General features: G+C 34.4%; 3 protein-coding genes and 1 long non-coding RNA gene across 4 annotated transcripts; 2 read left to right on the forward strand and 2 right to left on the reverse strand.

Annotated features, from left to right (window-relative positions):
* Positions 1 to 6: 6 nt before the first annotated feature.
* Positions 7 to 1151, forward strand: LOC109580281 (uncharacterized). Its single transcript, XM_019993304.1, has 8 exons — positions 7 to 62; positions 120 to 189; positions 242 to 395; positions 441 to 518; positions 573 to 605; positions 718 to 741; positions 795 to 849; positions 916 to 1151. The coding sequence occupies exons 3-8, from the start codon at positions 367 to 369 to the stop codon at positions 1015 to 1017; spliced, it is 321 nt and encodes a 106-aa protein (XP_019848863.1). The 5' UTR covers positions 7 to 62; positions 120 to 189; positions 242 to 366; the 3' UTR covers positions 1018 to 1151.
* Positions 1152 to 1213: 62 nt separating this feature from the next.
* On the reverse strand, positions 1214 to 13328 carry LOC100641033 (uncharacterized). Its single transcript, XM_011411906.2, has 41 exons — positions 12881 to 13328; positions 12470 to 12613; positions 11919 to 12335; positions 11527 to 11862; positions 11209 to 11466; positions 10668 to 10970; positions 10236 to 10487; positions 10144 to 10179; positions 9982 to 10084; positions 9592 to 9869; positions 9084 to 9428; positions 8767 to 9039; positions 8665 to 8706; positions 8279 to 8581; positions 8116 to 8212; positions 7878 to 8055; positions 7676 to 7819; positions 7533 to 7626; positions 7240 to 7433; positions 6976 to 7180; positions 6709 to 6828; positions 6568 to 6662; positions 6357 to 6446; positions 5786 to 5932; positions 5522 to 5699; positions 3780 to 3929; positions 3634 to 3703; positions 3409 to 3561; positions 3228 to 3357; positions 3043 to 3143; positions 2845 to 2956; positions 2639 to 2792; positions 2454 to 2523; positions 2301 to 2367; positions 2145 to 2248; positions 1942 to 2068; positions 1852 to 1893; positions 1746 to 1805; positions 1656 to 1689; positions 1416 to 1589; positions 1214 to 1360 (listed from the first exon to the last, which is right to left on the reverse strand). Exons 1-41 carry the CDS (start codon positions 13299 to 13301, stop codon positions 1344 to 1346), a joined length of 6618 nt encoding a protein of 2205 aa, XP_011410208.2. The 5' UTR covers positions 13302 to 13328; the 3' UTR covers positions 1214 to 1343.
* On the forward strand, positions 12903 to 13484 carry LOC109580282 (uncharacterized). The gene is made up of 2 exons (XR_002184154.1): positions 12903 to 13079; positions 13172 to 13484. It is a non-coding gene; the product is annotated as an uncharacterized LOC109580282 (long non-coding RNA).
* On the reverse strand, positions 13408 to 20404 carry LOC105316767 (adhesion G protein-coupled receptor L2-like). Its single transcript, XM_019993302.1, has 25 exons — positions 19914 to 20404; positions 19138 to 19418; positions 18846 to 19071; positions 18692 to 18792; positions 18277 to 18396; positions 18003 to 18054; positions 17745 to 17950; positions 17345 to 17593; positions 17187 to 17255; positions 17026 to 17134; positions 16610 to 16741; positions 16491 to 16563; positions 16312 to 16414; positions 16217 to 16263; positions 15947 to 16094; positions 15712 to 15872; positions 15546 to 15657; positions 15317 to 15470; positions 15030 to 15114; positions 14799 to 14865; positions 14644 to 14747; positions 14405 to 14537; positions 14212 to 14304; positions 14065 to 14149; positions 13408 to 13696 (listed from the first exon to the last, which is right to left on the reverse strand). Exons 1-25 carry the CDS (start codon positions 20371 to 20373, stop codon positions 13533 to 13535), a joined length of 3534 nt encoding a protein of 1177 aa, XP_019848861.1. The 5' UTR covers positions 20374 to 20404; the 3' UTR covers positions 13408 to 13532.
* Between the last annotated feature and the right edge of the window lie 358 nt (positions 20405 to 20762).

Below are 20762 nucleotides of genomic sequence, written 5' to 3' on the forward strand. Positions count from 1 at the left end.
GTGTGCCTGGAAAACAACTTCAATTGTCTAGCCTCAGAACTGGACTGGTGTATCATTTCTCAGTAAGTCTGATTGCTCTATTAATATACAATAATATAATTGTACCATCATGATAACAGGTGAGGGCTAAAACTGCAGCAGGGTATGGTCCCAATGCTACCACTGTAATAGTACTGAAAGATATTTCTAGTAAGAAGATTATGAATCATATAGTTCTATAAACATTATGCTTTTATGATAGGTACTATCAGTACTGTAGCTGGAAGTGAACAGGAGGAGGGAACAATAGCTGCATCTGTTCTAGCAGGATTATTTGGTTTGATCTTGTGCCTGATTTTGTGTCTTTTGTTGCTCTGCTGTTTATGTATGAGTAGGAGGAGAAGAAAGAGAGAGAAGTAAGTTTTTCGAAATTGTGTGTCCTTTTTTGATGCTTTTAATAGTGACTCAAATGAATATGAAAGTACCAACAACAAGATGTACATTAATGAATATGATCCAGATAATGAGATGAAAGAACTGTAAGTATAACTCAACTCTCATTGTAGATTCATTTGTCTTTTATTTATAAAAAGCTCGCCTCAAAATCAAAATAAAAAGAAAGCAAGGTAGATATATGTTACTATAATACTTAAATACACACATATATATAATACTTGTTAATTTTTTATCTTTATTGGTGATAATAAAAACATTTATGGATGTCCCAATTACCTTCAGTAAAAAAGCAACAACATTGTCTGTGTAAGCCTATTGCTTTATAAATGCATGTGCATTGCTGATTATAATATTAATAGGAACACATCTCGACCTGCTGACTACGAATATGATACTGTAACTAGCCCTAAAGAGGTGAAAATAAAACATTTATATTGAAGAAAGGCATTGTTTGTTCCCATGTATATATTTCTTTCCTAGGCATTAATAAACTTTGAAGGGAATGAGGGCTCATCAATGATGGAAGTGAACTTGTACTTTACTGATGAGTCCAGTGATGAGGAAGAGATTAAGAAGAAATGAAAACAATAACAATACCTTTAATTTTTGTTGTGTATTTTTACTTGCATACATATATACCTTCTAAAGTGGACTCATTATAAAGAATGGTTGTTTATGCTATAAAAAATAGTTCATGTAGAGATTTATTAGAAATATATTCATCAATTGATCCTATAGCTCTAGCTCATCTAGTACCTTTTGTGCTACAAAAAGTGTATTAAATACACAACCAGAGAATTGCTGGACTCTTTTTTTATTATTGTTAAAATAAAATAAACCAAATGATGTATAAAAATATCTTTAAAAATCGAAACAGACTGTATTAGTTGTTTGTTTGTGACTTTACTTTATGATGAATAGTTACCTACAAAAACAACAAAATTGAATTCGTGATTATTACTGTTATTCTGTTGCCTTACCACCATTATTAGGTGCTTGCTTCTCAAAGTCTAACTCTTGCTTCTCTTCATCAAGTGGGACCTTTATCTCCTCATCCTCTTTCCCATTACTTGCATACAATTTCTTTTCCTCGTCATCAGCTACCACAATTGAAGCTAATTCAAACCTTCCCTCACTGCTGGTAGATGCATAAGCTAGGGTAGAGAAGAATTTAATAAATAAAATAAAATTTAATGAATATCATAAGCATTTGAAAGCACCTTCATGACGTTTTTTAGCTTTGACACTTCTAGCCTGTAGCAGACAAAAATAACCATGACACTAGGCATTAAAAATAAACAGTACTCTACCTCTGATGTAGAATTAGTTAAAGATACTTTCTTGTACTGTTTGGTGATGTGTTTCCATATCTATTAAAAGAAAGATAAACTCATTTACAAAGAGTGGTGGACATACCCTTTCATTCCTAACGACGTGAAATATAAAAATTGCCAGCCCCTATAATTAAAAGGTAATTTAAAGGAGCTGAACGTCATGTGCTGTTACCTGTAGCGAGTTGAATATTACAAACAGCCAAGCAAAGACAGTTGTGTCACTGCTGACTGCAAATAGACCAATCACCCAGGTAATACCAAGCAATGGTAATAGAATCACTGACGCTTGTAATCCGGTCCTATAGTACCAAATAAAAAAATAATAATAATAATAATAATAATGGAATTAAAAACTATCAAGACTGGCAATCTTACTTCACTAGGTCGACACGTTTGTTCTCCAGCTGCTTCCGGGAATTTTTAGCGCCTTGATTCTTTAATAAACTTATCAGTACAAGGACCAAAAACACTGCATTAATCTAATGAGATATTGCAAAGACTGATCATAAAAATATTCTTTTAAAAACGTACAATTATTATAATACACATTGGTATGATGAATGCCCAAATGACATGCTTCTCAATAGACAACCAACAACTAACGGGAAAAGAAAAGAACCAGTCAATAATTAATATGATATTCATCACACACACGTAAGTCTCTCAATCTCTTCAAGTTCTTACTAATCTTGTCCGTGTACATAATAATCGTGAGCAACTCCAACTGATACAATTACAATCAGTAGGGAAGGAACTACAAAATTAAATAAAAATAATAATAGTCAACTTATATATTTACCATCACAGCTAAGACACAAAGAGACATGCAATTCATGCATACAGTTAAAATTTGTGTATAGTCTACTAACCCCATCCCAATATAAGGAAGAACCACCATTTCTTAGTTAACGATGAAAAGACAACCACAAGCATCAGATACAGCATGATCCCTTCACACAGCATCCAGAAGAACGCAGACAAGAAAAAGTAATGAAGGGCAGCAGCGACAAATGTACAGGCAATCTTTAAAAATAATTATTATAAAAATTGGCAATAGTAATTTTGTTTTTTTTACTTTATTGCTTTTGGCAGTCTCTATGCCAGCAACAAAAACAATGTATCCCAATAGAAGAGATATGGCAAGATTCAAGTGAACTAAGTTGTGTACGGATTCAATCAACTTTCTCCTTTAGATAAACAAGAGAAGGGAAGAGAGTGAAAGAGAGAGACACTTTTAAAATAAAAGGACGGACATATGTTATGATTAACCAACCCAAAAGTGAGGAAGAATACAACGGTCACTAGCAAACACATAATTGATATTGAAGCTCCTATGTATGATAAAACTGACAACACTTTAGCCTCTGTAGGCCCCTATTGGATAACAAAACAATGCAATCACAAGAGTAATATGATCATTATTTCACAATGTCATGCACAAAGGAATAAAGTATTTACTGGTGTAGCTTCTGAAGATGCTTGAACTAGAACAGCAAAACTAGTCAAATGGGAACTGAGACAAGTGACATTACCACTCGAACTAGGAACAGTTGTAATGCCAGCAGGTGAGAAAGAGCCACTACCAAGCCTATTGTGTTTAAGATAGCATATGAGGTTACTAGTAATGCTTTGTTATTACGGGTTAGAGAAGTCCCAAAAGACACAGCTAGGGTTAGCAAAGTTAGGAGTGAGAATATTAAATGAGAGCTGAACTGGTGGATCAGCAGGAATTGGCCTCCTTGACATTCCAACCTGACTTGACAATATAATAGTACCAGTTTCAAAATCAGAACTAAAGCAATAAAGAAACGAATAAATAAATAAATAAATAAATAAATAAATAAATAAATAATGGTATTGCTACCTAAGGTTTGTGCTATTCAGAAAATCTTGCAAATTATTAAACAATATATTAGCCACTGGAACTGTAGACACTATAAAGAAGATAAAAATTAAAAATAATGTGCACCTCTTTCTCTCTTTCTTATATCAATAACTACATGCACATACTTCCAGAAGATCTCTCCATTATGAGTTCACCAGGTATGCTAATAGTGGCTGGTGACATTGATACAGAAGTTGTAAAGTTAACAAGATCAGACGAATCAGGAAACGTTATACCAGCACTGCCAGCAATAGGGACCTGCTCTGCTCTTATAACTATATCAAGAGAAATATTATGAATTAAAAATAACTAATAATAATGATAATAATTGTAATGTATGTGAATGTACAAGAGAATGAAATAGATTGTCTTTATTGAGTTTGTAAGAACTAAGAACAAATAATAATTTCTAATAATTTTTTTGACACATTTTTAACACCTTGAAGTGTTAATAATGTGTTAACAACTCACTTCCTGCTTCATAATTCATTTTTAATAATTTTTAATTATCAGCTGCTCATTTCCTGTTTTATAATTCATTTCTAATAATTTTTTAATTATCAGCAGCTCATTTCCTGTTTCATAATTCATTTTTAATATTTTTTAATTAGCAGCAGCTCATTTCCTGTTTCATAATTCATTTTTAATAATTTTTTAATTATCAGCTACTCATTTCCTGTTTCATAATTCATTTTTAATATTTTTTAATTAGCAGCAGCTCATTTCCTGTTTCATAATTCATTTTTAATAATTTTTTAATTATCAGCTACTCATTTCCTGTTTCATAATTCATTTTTAATATTTTTTAATTAGCAGCAGCTCATTTCCTGTTTCATAATTCATTTTTAATATTTTTTAATTAGCAGCAGCTCATTTCCTGTTTCATAATTCATTTTTAATAATTTTTAATTATCAGCAGCTCATTTCCTGTTTCATAATTCATTTTTAATAATTTTTTAATTATCAGCTGCTCATTTCCTGTTTCATAATTCATTTTTAATAATTTTTTAATTATCAGCAGCTCATTTCCTGTTTCATAATTCATTTTTAATATTTTTTAATTATCAGCAGCTCATTTCCTGTTTCATAATTCATTTTTAATATTCTTTAATTAGCAGCAGCTCATTTCCTGTTTCATAATTCATTTTAAATAATTTTTAATTATTAGCAGCTCATTTCCTGTTTCATAATTCATTTTTAATATTTTTTAATTAGCAGCAGCTCATTTCCTGTTTCATAATTCATTTTTAATAATTTTTAATTATCAGCAGCTCATTTCCTGTTTCATAATTCATTTTTAATAATTTTTAATTATCAGCAGCTCATTTCCTGTTTCATAATTCATTTTTAATAATTTTTTAATTATCAGCTACTCATTTCCTGTTTCATAATTCATTTTTAATATTTTTTAATTAGCAGCAGCTCATTTCCTGTTTCATAATTCATTTTTAATATTTTTTAATTAGCAGCAGCTCATTTCCTGTTTCATAATTCATTTTTAATAATTTTTAATTATCAGCAGCTCATTTCCTGTTTCATAATTCATTTTTAATAATTTTTTAATTATCAGCTGCTCATTTCCTGTTTCATAATTCATTTTTAATAATTTTTTAATTATCAGCAGCTCATTTCCTGTTTCATAATTCATTTTTAATATTTTTTAATTATCAGCAGCTCATTTCCTGTTTCATAATTCATTTTTAATAATTATTATTATCTTAACTAAAATCTCATTATTAATTTATTGCGAGATCACAAGAACATACAAGGAGAAGATCAAGTTAATATACTTATGACATCACACAGTGTACATGTATGTGTGTTTGTAGCTGCCCTATATTCAGTGTCTTATTATACATTAACTCACCGATATTTTCTCTTGATACAATTTGACTTGTATCAGTGGTTTGAGCAAGATAAAGACCATATGACTCCGAATTCTCCAGGAGGAGCTCACTCCCAGTGCTGGGGTTGGATGATTGCAAGCTCTCCCAGCCTGGCCTGTTGGTCAAACTGAGAAGATCACTAAGAGTGTCAGCTATAGACTAAAACAAGTGGAAGACACACAATAAGTTATATGGAATGGTGACTAAATCACTCTGTAAAAATCTTTTTGTTTTTGTTAACTTACAGAAGAATTGATGGCTGTCTCGTTATTGTCATTAAAGCTCGAGTTCAGTGCCAGGATAGTGTTGGTCAGTACATCATTAGATACAGAGAGATCTGAAGGGAGTATCGATTCATTTAATGATACTTGAGCTGCAGTAGCTACTTGCAACTAAAGGGGTACAATAAAGATAATATATAATAGCAATATAGTAAAAGTTACAGTTGCTTCAAAATGTGGCCAAATAGACCATGGACTAAATAGTACAGGGTATTTCATCAAAAATGACTCCGAGAGATTTTTAATTTTTATAATTTTTTCTGATACATATACATGTTTTTATGTTGCTTAGAAAGTTTGAGCTCACTTCCATCACATTTAGATTTTTTACAATTTTTAAAAGTTACTCCAAAATCGGACCAAAATCCCTGTACTATAGTACAGGGACTTTGGCAAAATTTCATCAAAAATGACAAGGAGAGAATTCTCTGTTTTAATAATTTTTTCTGATACATATACATATTCTTGTGTTGAATATCAATTTTGACTTGATTCTGATCAAAATTAGATTTTTTATAAATTTTTAAGTACTCACTTCACTGACAAGTCCAACAGCACTCTTAGCTAAATTTTCAATCGCTACTCCAGTGAGTTGATCAAAATCCACCACAAACAATTGAGCAGCCTACACCAAATATCAACATTTATGATTATAAAACGAATAGGCTTTAGAATGTATATAATTTTTATAAAACATGCAATATTATACAGATTCACTACAGGTATACAATGTATAATATTCGTACATCTTCTTCGATGACTTTAAAAGCACGTGATCTACACGAGCTAACATTAACTGTAGACCAGTTACCATTCTCATCGCAGAACCTTGTAGCCAGACCTAATCAGATATACATTAAAGGCTCATTCATTTATTCATATCATACCTGAAGAATTAGTGCCGCCAGGACAAGGTTGAGTTGAGGTGGTGTTTGGATTAGTTGGAGGCCACAGAATGTTCCAATTAGAATCCACTTCTTTTATGCACCCTCCGACAATTGTATCGTCTACAAATGATAATTTTAAGCATGCACTAGGCAACATGATCTTGTAATCAACTTGTTGCCAAAAATAGAACAGATTTCTATTCTTAGATATCCCCAACAAGTTGTTTAGTGTATTATGCTGTGCTTTTTTAAATTACAGGGGCTTACTTATAGTATCACATATGGGTGGAGTCTGCTCTATATTGTATAAGTATGGACAAGTATCGTTTGAGCAGTAAGTAGGTATCATAGAAATTGAGTCGTTGCTTGAACATTCTGGAGCATAAATATCACTTATTGCTTGATTTGGATACTCGTCTGAATCAGAATCAACTGTACAGTTAACATCATTACCAACAAATGGATTTATACACTGGAAAATGATAGAAATAATATCATACTAGCATTATGCTGTGTATTGTTAGTACTTACGTTGCAGCTAGTGAAGGTACAGTTGCAAGGTTCTGCTCGTGTCTCGTAGCACTTTCTCTGAAACTCAGTAACATTGAATGAAGGCATTAATATTAGGCCTGCATTAAATATTGATTCTGGATTATCATCCTCCTCTATAGGAATAGCAGGAACATTGTTGCTAACTATGGTATAATGATTGCATACACAGACACCTGAGAATGAGCAAAAAGAGAGAAGAGAGTGAAAAATTGCAATGATAATGTACAAAGCAATGAAGAATAAAAATAGATTGCAATGAATCATAAACTGACTTGATGGCCTGAATACATAAGAGCTTCTGTATTGAGGACCAGTTCTAGCATCAAACACTAACTGATAGCCACCCAAAGATGCTAGGCTATACACCTATGCATGCAATGAACATAAAAATTTAATAAGTAGCCATATAACATACAGGGCTTGAGTCATAAGTTATGTTACTAGTTGTGTTGTAATAAGCATCAGCAACTACAATCACAGAGTTTGAGATGAAAGAATAGTACTTGGTCACAGAGACTGAGAGAAAGTGTGGATTTCTAGCAGCAATAGCAGAACTTAACTGCAAGGAAATGATATTTTATAAAAGCTTTTCATCATCCATGATTACAATGACTAACCTCAGAGACTATTGCAGCTTCATTCTGTGATACTGCAGTGATGCCAGTGACATTAGTTAGCCTCATGGTTATGAGCTGAAATGAAGTGGCATCAGACACAAGAGTACAGCCATGAAACAGGACAGGAGACCACCCATAGATATCTAAACAATATCTCCTGGCAAACACAACCCGAGAACTAAAGAGAGAAAGAAAAAGAAGTTAAAGGTTTCAATCATTAACAGTGACTGTTTAATACTTGAAATTTGAAGATGCTAAACTACAAGGTTGTCTAGAAACTTCTCCTTCAATGGTAGCTGGCCAAACTATGCCACCATTCTCCTCCTCAGGACAAGCTAATAATTGGAAAAATCATAAATAATAATAGCAGCTCTAGCTAATAATAATTATCATCTTCTTACTTGCTAAAACATTAAGACTGACATTGCTTCTTATACTACTGCTCCTAAATACCTGACAGATGTAAGTACCCTCATCATTCAGTACTGTAACTTGACTAATAGTCACGCTGTGTCTTAATGAGATGTCATCATATGTGAATCCATTCCCATTCCTAGGTGGTAGGGGGGTTGGCTCTGAAAATAAGCCATTACTTAGGAAGTACCACCGAAGCTGAACACGACTGTCTGAAGGGACACAGGTAAGAGTGACTGTTCCTCCTTCAAGAACTGATGTAGAAGATACAAGTGGAGTGATGGTTGGAGCTAGAAGGAGGAGAGAGAAAGAGAGAAGGATGAGGAGGAACAAGGAGAAAGTATCAATAATAATGCTGACAGTGCTAATATACCTTCTGTGCTAATATTGATACTTGCATTTCTTGATATTTGAGCTATTAAGATATAAATAAAAGTAATATTACCAGAGTACATAGACACTATACTTAGCTTACAGTGCGCTATAACTATTGTACCAGCAGTATCAGCATCAACCACTGGTATATATACTCCATAATTGTATGGAGTTATCTCGAAAAGAGAAGTACCTCCTGTAAAAGACACAGGATAAGAGACAGTGAGTCCTCTGTATGTGTCAGTTGATGATTGCGCTGATCCATTTGAATTATAACCAGCAGTGAATGGCAACAAAGCTGCTGTTCCTAATACTAGTGTGACGTTAGTGGAAGGTGTCTGAGATTGTAGGACCCCATCATCATTACTATCAGCTATAGAGAGAAACAGTTACATGTAGATGATTGTAATGACTTACCATAATGTAAAGTAATGGATGTTGAAGTACCAGATTCTTGCGAATAGCAAGAATAAGTACCAGAAATATCAGTAGTTGTTACATTACCGCTAAACTCAATCCTGACACTGTAGCTATCAATCACATCAACTTGAGCTGATAAACCAGAAGCATATACAGCAGGGACCTGATACATACCAGCACTTAAATAAGGATCTAATAGAAGATTGGTTGAGTTGAGTTTAAGAGTTGAATGACCACTGAGTGAGGAGCAGGTCAGAGTGATGGATGACTCATTATCAAAGGATGAGCTGATGATGCTGTTATTGTACAAAGGAATGTCACCAAAATGAAACATGACTGGATCTGTGGATTGAAATGCACAAAATGCTACAAAATGCTACAAAATGCAATGTAGAAAGTTTGAGGCAATAAATGAGCAGTTTTTTTAGAGTTATACATAGCCCAAGACATTCTAATAATCATGCTATTATGGATTGACATAATTCACATGCATAGTGGAACTCACGATAAAGTATCTGTACATCAACAGTCTTAGGATCAATGTATTCACTAGGAAGACAGTTAGATCCGTTTCTATCCATATTATCACATACAGTACACAAGAACTCATCTCTCAATAGTTGTACCACTCCTTCTGTTGGCACTGGAGTCAGTGGGGAGAGACTTAAGTCTTGAGGAGGATAGTTAGTAACGAAGTTATAAATAAATGGAGTGAAGGTGAGAGTGTTTGGATCAGACTGGGAGCGATTGTAATCAGGAGGTAACAGTATTGTTTGACTAGTACTGAAAAAAGACAGAAATAATACAAGAAACATTTACTAAGATGTAACTGTAATCATCATTACATGCTCATTTAACAAGTTAACAAAGAAATGTAAAATACACAAAGTTTTACTTTGAGATCCAAGTTATTGGGCCACTACTCTGACACTGGAGAGATACTGCAGTACCAGATACATAATTGAATGGTGGCACTGTTACCAACAAGACTGATGGAACTGAGGTAAAGAGAGAGAAGTGATTAAAGCATTAATATAGTGGCAAAATTCTGTCTTACCAGCAACAGTTACTGTGAGTGAATTTGTAATAATTTCTACAAAAAACCAAAATAAAGCGCCACAGTTCTATACTCTCTCTCTCTCAAATTACCTGAATATTCAAAACGTAATGTAGAACCATTCAATTTTGAAGATGCAGTAAAAGAGATTTCGTAAATAAATATGTTGCTTGGAATTAATGATGGAGAACTTATGTCAGATACTAACGAGAAGAATTCTGCATCAGGATCTGCATCATTACTCAGTCCATTTGAGGAAAGAGCAGACAGATACTGCATGGTGATTTTTTGACCAACAGTAAGAGGAAACTGAAGATCAGTCAATCGTTTAATGTAAGGTGTATCTATAAAGGTTAACCACAATGATAATATGGAATATTAAATAAATACACACTAACAAACAGTACTAGCAAAATACTGTCGTATATTTCTGCTGATAGGCAATGAATGCAAATGTAATTTACACTCGTTATAGTAATAATAATTGAATTATCAATCACTATGCATTGTAATATAACACTCACTTGTGATAATTATTGATGCACTGCCAAGAGATGAATAACATGTGAAGTTGATTGGTGTACTAGTAAATGCAGCACTAGTGACGGCAAGACTGATACTATTAGTACTAGTTTCATTAACAAACACAACTGATACATTAGGAAGCACGGATAGATCAGAAGGAAACTGGGAATTGTCCGAGGTCCATTGCAGAGACGTCCCTCTCAATCCGTTACACGTGATGATTGTTTCAGAGCCAAAGTTAATGATTGCTGGATTGGATAAAGGTTGGTAGGGGGAGCGATGGAGTATGACATCAGACCCAGCTGAAGAAAGAAAGGACAACAATAAAATGAATAGAAGAAAGATGTAGCAATGTATACAAGTCTCTTCAACATGTAGCTTATCGGCCCAATGTCGGAGCAACTTTAATAATTTGTAAAAAAACCAATATTGATCGGAATCAGCTCAAACTTTCTATACAACATAAGAACATATATATGCATCAGAAAAACTTCTATTGTATTAAAACTCTATCATCTCTTATTCTATGCATATACTTACATCTATAAACAACAACTAGTACTTGGAATACTCTCTCCAGTCCACTAGGATAAGTATTGCCAGTAACAGTACAAGTATACAAGCCAGTGAAACTGAGGCTGACATTGCTCAATGTGAGTACATAGTTGAAGGAAGGTTCAACCATGCTAGGCCCATCCCATTCAATGACGACTGAAGGCACAACTGAAGTACAATTCAATATTGCAGTACTGCCTTCCGTGATATCTATACGCCTTGTAGAAGGAGACAGAACAATACCTAAAAAAGAATAGAGAGAGTGACAGATAATTAAATTGATTTTCTCTCTCTCTCTTTTACCATGTGAATATACTTGAATGCTAAGAGAATCCGAACTACTTTGACCTAATCCACTGGTTCCTATGAACACCACAACCACTGGAGGCAGTGGGTCCTGGAATGTTATGCTATAATTACGAGTGACACTATCAATAAGAGTAATGGCTCCATTGACAGGCCCACTGTTGGTATTATAATACACTTGGAGATTATTGACTGATACATCATTCATTATTATTGTAGAACCACTACCACTGGATGTTCTATACTTTGCAAGAAATGAATGGTTGAATGTCGTAGCAGGATAAGCTAGGTTCTGGACTGGTGGTTCAATATTGTTCACTAGAAGTGGATTATCTAAAGGGAGTGCAAAATACAAAGAATCTATCAATGGTTCCATATCTCTTTCTTACCAGTAGTAATTGCTAGTATTACATCAGTTACAGCTAAGGAAATATTCCGTACACCACAGATATATCTGCCATTTAACTCAGGTGGAAAGACAGGATCAAATTTTAGACTATCCCCAGGAACAAACACCAAACTGACATTACCAACTGATGTCTCTACAGTAAGAGTTGTATTGGTATTAATGACAAGCCCAAAATCTTGAGCCTGCAACTGTCTGTCAATTGTATCATTGAGGAGATCAAAGGACCAGAAGGAATTAGCCTTTAGCTCACTAATAGCGTTACTGGCTCCATTAAATGTGCACCTAACAGTTAATGAATTGTCTACAACTTCATCGTACAGGTAGTAGTTGTTGTCGTTGGATGAAGACGTGTACTGGAACTGGTTGGCTTCAAGCACGATGAAAGAAGGAACAAATTCTGCCAAATAAGAAGAGATGATCCAATTAAAGGAATCCTTGTAAACAATACACAAACAAACATTGACAAACGAAGCCAATAGGCTCAATACACATGCACTGTAGTAACATAGAGCAATCATGTTTAGAGCTTACCACAAAAAAAGGTAGCATTGGGCTGACTTCCAGTAGTACATGATGTAGTACAGTTGCTATTCTCATAGAAAGGACAGCACTCGGCATCGCTAGGACCAAAGCAACGTTCAAAACCAGCAAAGCCAGAACAGCTATTATTACACACTAAAGTGAGAGAGAGAGAGGAATCATGATATTACATACATAGCTTCCAAAATAATTAAATATTTTTGCCAATTAAAATGTACCAACTACAAGGGCTGTCTGTCACCTTGCATTAGCAACAAATAAAGTCATGAACCTTATTGATTAAAAGTAACACAAGAATTTACCATTAACACTGACAAAGGAAGATACAAGCAATCATGTTCTACACTACATTATGCATACAAGTCGACATACAAAATTACAATATAGATAATAATACTAAACCTTGGCAGATCGGTGAAGTCCCACACTGATAGCAATCTTCTCTCAACTGTAAGGCAAAAGCAGACGAGTCTGAGTTCATGATGTCACCATTTAAAGTCCAAAGCAATGTCGATGGATTACAGCGTCCACTGACCAGGACAGTTTGGTTGGGAGTAAAGCTTCCATCTCCAGTTACGTTGACTCTAGCGACTACAGTGGTGTAAGTGAGCTCTCCTAGCTGGTCCCCATGGGAGAGACAGAGAGTCTTAATGCTCTCGTTCCCTTCAAAAATATCATAGATATATCCTATAGGGTCCTCGCTAAAGAGTTGCATAACGCCAGAGCGATTTATTGGAGGACAAAACTGAGCAGCTACTTGATATTGAAATTGAGCTAGGATCAGCCCTTGAGCTAAAAGAGACAAAAGTAAAAGGTTTGACATAGCTAGGCCAAATAGAAGTAGAATCCACAGCCTTCACTTCTCCTTTAATATATCTTGCAAATGAGTTCACACCTATATAATGTAGATCTACTACCCACGCCATAGATTTCTTTTATTAAAAAAATAATGAAGTTCATCTAAAACACCATCAACATGAACAAGTGAGTCTTCCACAACACAAAACTAGAGCACAATAAAAATGAATGGTCATATATATTATATATGTATATTTCAGTCAAAATCAATCTTTATTGAAGCAGTGGAGACGTTATCCTTTGTATCTTCTATTTTGTGGGTTGCTGTTAGGTCTGTCTCAGAGAGAGTGAACAATGCATTATCAGCAGGTGGATCTGAGGTGGAAGAATTCCCATCTTGGCTGGAATTTTCACCAAATGCTACCAAAAGAACAAAGAATTTGTTATTAGATAAACACTTTTAATTTATTGCTTATGTTGTTCAGTTTGCAGCATATAAAGTAAGAATATTTTATTTTCATAGACATGCAGTTAGACACCCTCAGGGGCTGAGCCAAGAGAAGAGAAGACACTACAAGCTATAATTGGCAGAGTTATCATAACTAGAATCAGCTCAATTAACACCATTAAATACCATCCTGTCTAGTCACCTCTTATAATACATTACAATTAGCACTTCCTGTATCACTGATGACCTCAACCCAACAATGAATTATTATTACATCAAACGTCTATCATCATGGTGATATGGTATCTGAGTTCAAGTATGCAGCATTTATATGACTTACTGTTAGCCTGTGACAGACTGACATTGCTGATAAGAGTCCTTGTGGATTTGAGGGATGGCTTCATCATAGTATTGCTGGGACTTGACTACATGAAGAGATAAAGAATTAACTCAAAATTCACTTCTAACTCTTAATGCATCAGCTTACCACCTCCTTAGATATGTATTTTCTAAAGCAGAATGTCAACTTGGACCATACTTTATCATTACGGACCACATACAGGAAGAATATAGCTACACCCTATTAAAAACAACAGGATAAGAATGCTGATTGTACTGTACAGGAAGTGACATTGGCATTGCTATTGTACTCTATTAATTATGCTTTTGTAATGGCTGACCTGTGTACTGTTCAATATGTTAAAGAGCCATGCAAATATCAAACTGTAAGTGTCAGTGTCAAAGGCAAGGAGACCAAAGAGCCAAGTGAAGCCCATCAGTGGCAGTAGGATGATACAGTTCTTCAATAAAGACCTGGATTAAGATAATGTTACAATGTTTACTAACATTAGAGAATGTTTAGGATGTATGTACATGCCTCACCCTAATAACCCTCCTCTCTCTCTCTCTCTATACTTACACTGTTTGTTGTCTTAGGTTTGTTGCTTTCATTTTCTTTGACTTTTCCATTCTCTTTGATTTGCACAAACTCCGTACAATCAGAACAAAAAATACAACGTTGATCTAAAGATAATTCAAACAACAGCAATAAGTGAGAGAGAAAGAGCAGCTTACTGCTATTATAAGCAGCATAGGAGCTACAAAGGCCCAGATAGTCCCACTTTCATCTGATAGCCAGCAACTACAAATAATATTTAACATCATACAACAATTTTCTGTAATTAAAAAAAAACATTATATCTGGTTTATTCATTCCAGATCCACATTTACAAAACACTTGCAATTAACACAGTACACAAAAACACAATTAATACACAGCATTATTGTGAATGCCGCATTACATACAGTGTGATATTTCCAAAGGAATCTTTAACAGTATACTTATCATAGTGAACAGGCATAGTGATAGAAACAGGAATAAGAGGAGTAACTGTTGGGATGAAAGAAAAAGAGAACGTGATAAATGTGCAGTAATTATGTGTTCAATGTGCAATCAAAATGTCATTAACATGTGTTGAAACTGTGATCAATTTGCAATCAATTTGTAATCAAAATGTGATCAAAATATTATTAAAGTGCATTCAATCAGTGATCAATCAGTAATCAATACAATATGAGAGATGAATGCTCACCCCATCCAATAGCAAAGAAGAAGTACCATCTCTTAGCTAGTCTACTGAACACTACCACCAACAAGAGATACAGCATGATCCCTTCACACAGCATCCAACAGAAAGAAGCTAAGAAGAAATAGTGAAGGAGTCCAGCAACAACTGAACACAAAACCTATAGACACATTAACATCATAAGAAGCACCAATTGAAAGACTGTAGCTACAATGCAACTGGATAATATTCCTACCTCATTTCCCTTAGCTAGCTCAATCCCTAATCCAAATATGGAGTATGCAAGCATCAGTGCTATTATTAAGTTCAAGTGTATGAATAAATGAGGTTTTTCCAGTAGATCTTTACTGTTGAAGAATGAGTGAGAAGGAAATGCATGTAGCTAACTATTGATGACTTACTATTGTGCTATAAAGAAGAGGAATGATAGTGCAAGGCAGAGAACAGAAGCAGCAGTACCAGCATATGTAGCAATACTCATAGCCTTGTGATTTAGACTGGTGAGGGAACTACCATGTTCATCATCATCGTCACCACTATCATCAGTAGTTCCTCCTTCCTCCTTTTAAAAGAAAAAGGGCAAATTAAAATAAAATATAAAACAAGAAGTACATGTATGATATTCTATGTCCTTACATTGGATCCTCCTCCATTGTTACCATTGACAGAAACAAGGACAGCAAATGCTGTGAGATGATAAGAAGAGCAGACCACATAACTTCTGTTATCAGTCCACTCATAATAACCAACTGTATAGACACCATCAGTCATCCACTGACCAGATCTGTGTTGTAGAAAATGTACACATTTTTTACATTAATTTAATAATAGTTCAGTTAATATAAATTGGCAGGACATAATGATACTTATTTGCATGAAATGTGTAATTATGTTTCATAGCCTCACGTGGTGTTCCAGTAGGAGCATACGTAGTTGTGAGTCTCATTATCGATCTGATGCATAACAGATCATAAAATAAAGGAAGGGGATACTGTACTTACTTTCTCTGCAGTAAAACTGATGAGTATTGGCTCACTGAAGACAGTGCCTTCTCTTCCAATCTGACCAGACCAGACATTAGATGATATCTTTGTATCGTTTGTACTAATAAAGACAATAATAATTATTATTGAAATAACAATAAATAATTATAAAATGATATTAAAAATAATAATTGTACTTGTTGCCGTCTGACGAAAGAAAGTCATCTAAACTACGAAACTGGATACTTATAATGGAGACTGGTTCAATACCTTAAATGGAAGAAGGGATCAACTATGAACAACAATCAGTTCTCACCATTAGCTGTTTTCTCTCTCAAGAGTCCTTCCGGTATATGCAGAGTAATGTAAGAGTCACTCAAGTTACTGTTGATGACGTAGTCACCTTCAGCAACTTGTGATGAAAGGTTATACACATCAGACATGATGTCTAGTGACACAGAGAAAAAGAAAACAATGATTGATACTCTTCAAGTCACTGTGAGGTATTGTAATTACACAGATTGTATTACCATGTTTGACCACAAATGATGATAATAGTGTCATGTTTATTATGAAACATGAAATCATTCAAATCATTATTTCAAACACATCATTATCCTGTTTACAGATATATTATGTATTTTGTAGCTTAGAGGTTGTTTATCACTTTTAATCAATAGCAAGACCTCAAACTAATTCAAACTAAGTTATAGGGCCTGCCGTTTTCCTTACTAAAGTTTTTTCTCTTAATTCTAACTGATTTTTCAAAACCAGTGTAGTAGAGAAAATAATTCTCAACATTTTCCAGGAGTAGCGTGCTACCAAAATGATGGCCTTCAGTCTAGAAAAAAAGAAGAAAAGAGAATTAATAAAAATAAATAAAGATAACAAACCTCTTCCACTTCCTTCCATTCTTCAGCATAATCCTCATTTAACAGGTCATCAAAAACATCAACCATATCCTAAATAATAAAACAACAACAACAACAACAACAATAATAATAATAATAATAATAATAATAATAATAATATAAATGCATTTTCTTCTTACAGGGATAAAAGTGTATGAATTGTATTCATCAAATTCTGCACTAGGTAAAAGTTTGAGTGTATAATCGACCATCTTGTTAATGTGCAATAGACTGTATGGGGATTTCTTCAAATCAGGTTGACCTATAGTTGGACCACCATTGGAGCCTGAAGGAGGTGCAGAATAACTGTCTATCAATTCTCCATAAAGATAATTGAGCTCAGCAACCCTCTCTTCATCAGTAAGGTTATGATTAACAGCGTAGTTAGTCTATGAGAGAGAGAGAGAATGAAGTAAATAACTCATCATGGTATATGTAATTGATGCATTTGAAAAATTGAGAACAATTCTTCATTCGTAACAGTATCATACATGCTACATGTAGATCTACTATACACATGGATTATATTGGTATACTTACATCATTGAATAACTTAAAGTAGAACCAGTTGCTTAGACTACAGTTTGAAGTGCGAGGCCACAACCAACCAAGAGAAGCATTACATTTTCTTGAAGCAAAAAAAATACCGCCTGTGGTGGAATTAGGGCACTTTTGTAGAGCAGTCTTTCCAAATTGAGTGTCCGGCCATGTCAGGTTCCATATTCTGTCTCTCTCAGCTGCACAACCTGCAAATACAATTATCAATATAGGATATAATCAATGATGCTGTGGTCTTACCAAAGCATGAATAGTTAGTTTGTGAAGGATTATGAATATAAGGACAGTTATCCTACAAAATAATAAGCAAACGATGATAATGATAATCAGTACAGACTAAATGATAAATTCAGTCTCCCAACATTTCATTTTCCTTCCATGCCAGTGCACGTTTCTCATTAACAACAAGTACACATAAATAAGCAAAAGCCTACATTGCTATTACTAGTACTTCATATATACACACAGCATCAAATAAAGGAAGTCAGCAGTAGTACATTATAAATGTGTTTACTTTTCGGCAGTACTTGCTGGTATTTTCAATGCATGAATCTAGGGGCACATCTGGAAAACCATCACGATCTGAATCAACAGTACAATAATATCCATCACCAACATAACGAGGGGAAGAACACTATAAGACAAAGATAATAATCATTGTATGTTTTAAGACCTTACACACACACGTACATGTACAAGTCTGTTAATACTAGCATACACGAAGAGATGGGAAAAGTAAACAACAACTTCTCATGTTTCTTGTTTTTAAAAATGTACACAAACAGGTCCAGGTAGTTAATAAGCACGTAGCATTAAATAAACTGTTACTAGTACTTTTAGTAATGATACACTTTAGAAAGCTGACTTTGTCCCAACAAAATCCACATCCCCTGCTCTGCCCCCCCCCTCCCTCCTCTTATTAAACATACTTTACAATTGCCATTACTGCAGTTACATGGTGAACCAAAGTCTCCAACACAGACAGGAAGAGTAAGAGAGTTGCGATACTCCATGTCACATAAACATGAAGCTAGAGTGTACAAGTAAATGAAAACGTATGCACGTTATTGCACATGTACTTACTGTTTGGTCGAAATATTTGTGCTTGAGTTGTATTAGTTTCATATATTGATAAAATTTTGAGTTCTTTTAGGTTTTGCACTAACATTGTGATATCAGCCCTCTCTCCTGGTGAGCTGAGATTGGATTCAAGTATTACTGTAAAACCAGCTCTTAGGAGAAGACCATTACGTGTCACGTATTGTAGAGAAATATTAGAGTAATCAACTGATCTAAGGTGAATAGTCATCTACAAAAACAACAACAACAACAACAATAATAACAACAATAAATAATAGTAATAATAATAACTTACATTACTTATCAAATAGTTTTCTTTATTAAAAGGCTCCTTGGGATTAAATTTGTACCAGATGTTAAAGAAAGCATTTTGAGCATATGAAGGCTTGAGCCTACAGTGACTGATATCAGTGCTGGTCCAGATACCATTTGATGTGCAATTTCTGTATGCATAACTGTTGCTGGAAAACCGTTCAGATATATCATTACATGACTTGAAGACAGGTAATAGTGATGGCCATGATTGCTGCCATAATAGACCATTGTCATAATCAGCAGGACAAAGATTACCACCATCTGTGGAAGAGAGAGAGAGAGAGAGAGAGAGCGAAAGAGAAGATAGATAAGTTGATAGAGAGCAAGAGATGGGGGAGAGTAAGAAACAGTAATGCCCAGTATGAACAATGACAATTATTTTTGTTAACAGCCAAAGCAAAATTATTAGAATTACTACAGAGATCAGCCAAAACACCTGGCTGCATACATGCACATGACATGCAGTGCAGCTATTAAATGTCATTTGGTAACAAATCAGGAATATTAATGACCATTTAGACAAGCTGAACTATCAGTAGTAAACAGTAACACCCAATAAGAAAATTAATATCATTTTAATCACATATAGTCTAATTCTCACAAGGATAGATTGCATTTAAATTGAAAATTAAATTCACAATCATGTAGCGTTTCACTAACCCTTGGCCCATGTGTATACAATCAACTAGGAAAGCCGTGAAGTGTGTGGATTTTAATTTACAACTCATCCAAGACAATAAACACATAGCATCTCACCTCCTCCATCTTGCAGCAGTCCAAAAGTATAAGAACAATTCCCAAAGTCAAGCTTTACAGAAATAACAGAGTAAAGAGGCTCAGTCTCCTTTATAGTGCAGGATATATAATACACATTGGTGACCTCTTGCTCCTGTGAAGAGGAGACTCCATTGCTGTAGTATTGCTCAGACACATTTTGACACTCTCCACTTCTAGTTAAGCAATCTCCTCTACTGGTGTTAACAATGTAGCTTATGTTGAGAAGGGCCAGTGATGATGATGAAATTGAGAAACTGACTGCTTCATCAGTTGAATTAATAGCAGACAGATCTAACTGGAATACCTTACTACAGGTATTTCTGAATGTAGTACAAGGAGGCAAACGAGAAGCTATTGAGAGCTGAGACTGATTAACCAGTAAGAGCAGTAGTAAAGAAAGAAGAGGAGGAGGGATTATAACTGAAGTAGTGGCTGCCATCAGGAAAAACAGCAGAGGAAGAAAATGTTAAGTATGTTTTGTGTGTGGCAAGTTTTATAGAATGTTGTTATTGGTGACATCATCATAATGAAGGCATATGATGTCATTATATTAATTTTTGAGCTTATTATTGCCAACTTCTGAAAAAATGCACTGTAAAAAACTACAAGTGCATTTTCTCAATGGTTTTTTTCAAAAAATGGCTCTGAAATCACCCCCAATTTTTATTACATTTTCTGATACATAATGATGTACTTATGCTATGTAGAAAGTTTGAGCAATTCCGACTTCAGTTTTTTGAGTTATGGCCATTTTTAAAAACTCCAAATTTCTGAATAGTACCCAAGGCTATAGCCCAGGGATTTTCTGAAAAATGGCTCTGAAATCAC

Source organism: Amphimedon queenslandica, unplaced genomic scaffold, assembly GCF_000090795.2.
Source record: "Amphimedon queenslandica unplaced genomic scaffold, v1.1 AMPQUscaffold_13499, whole genome shotgun sequence".
In the NCBI taxonomy this organism is placed as follows: domain Eukaryota; kingdom Metazoa; phylum Porifera; class Demospongiae; order Haplosclerida; family Niphatidae; genus Amphimedon; species Amphimedon queenslandica.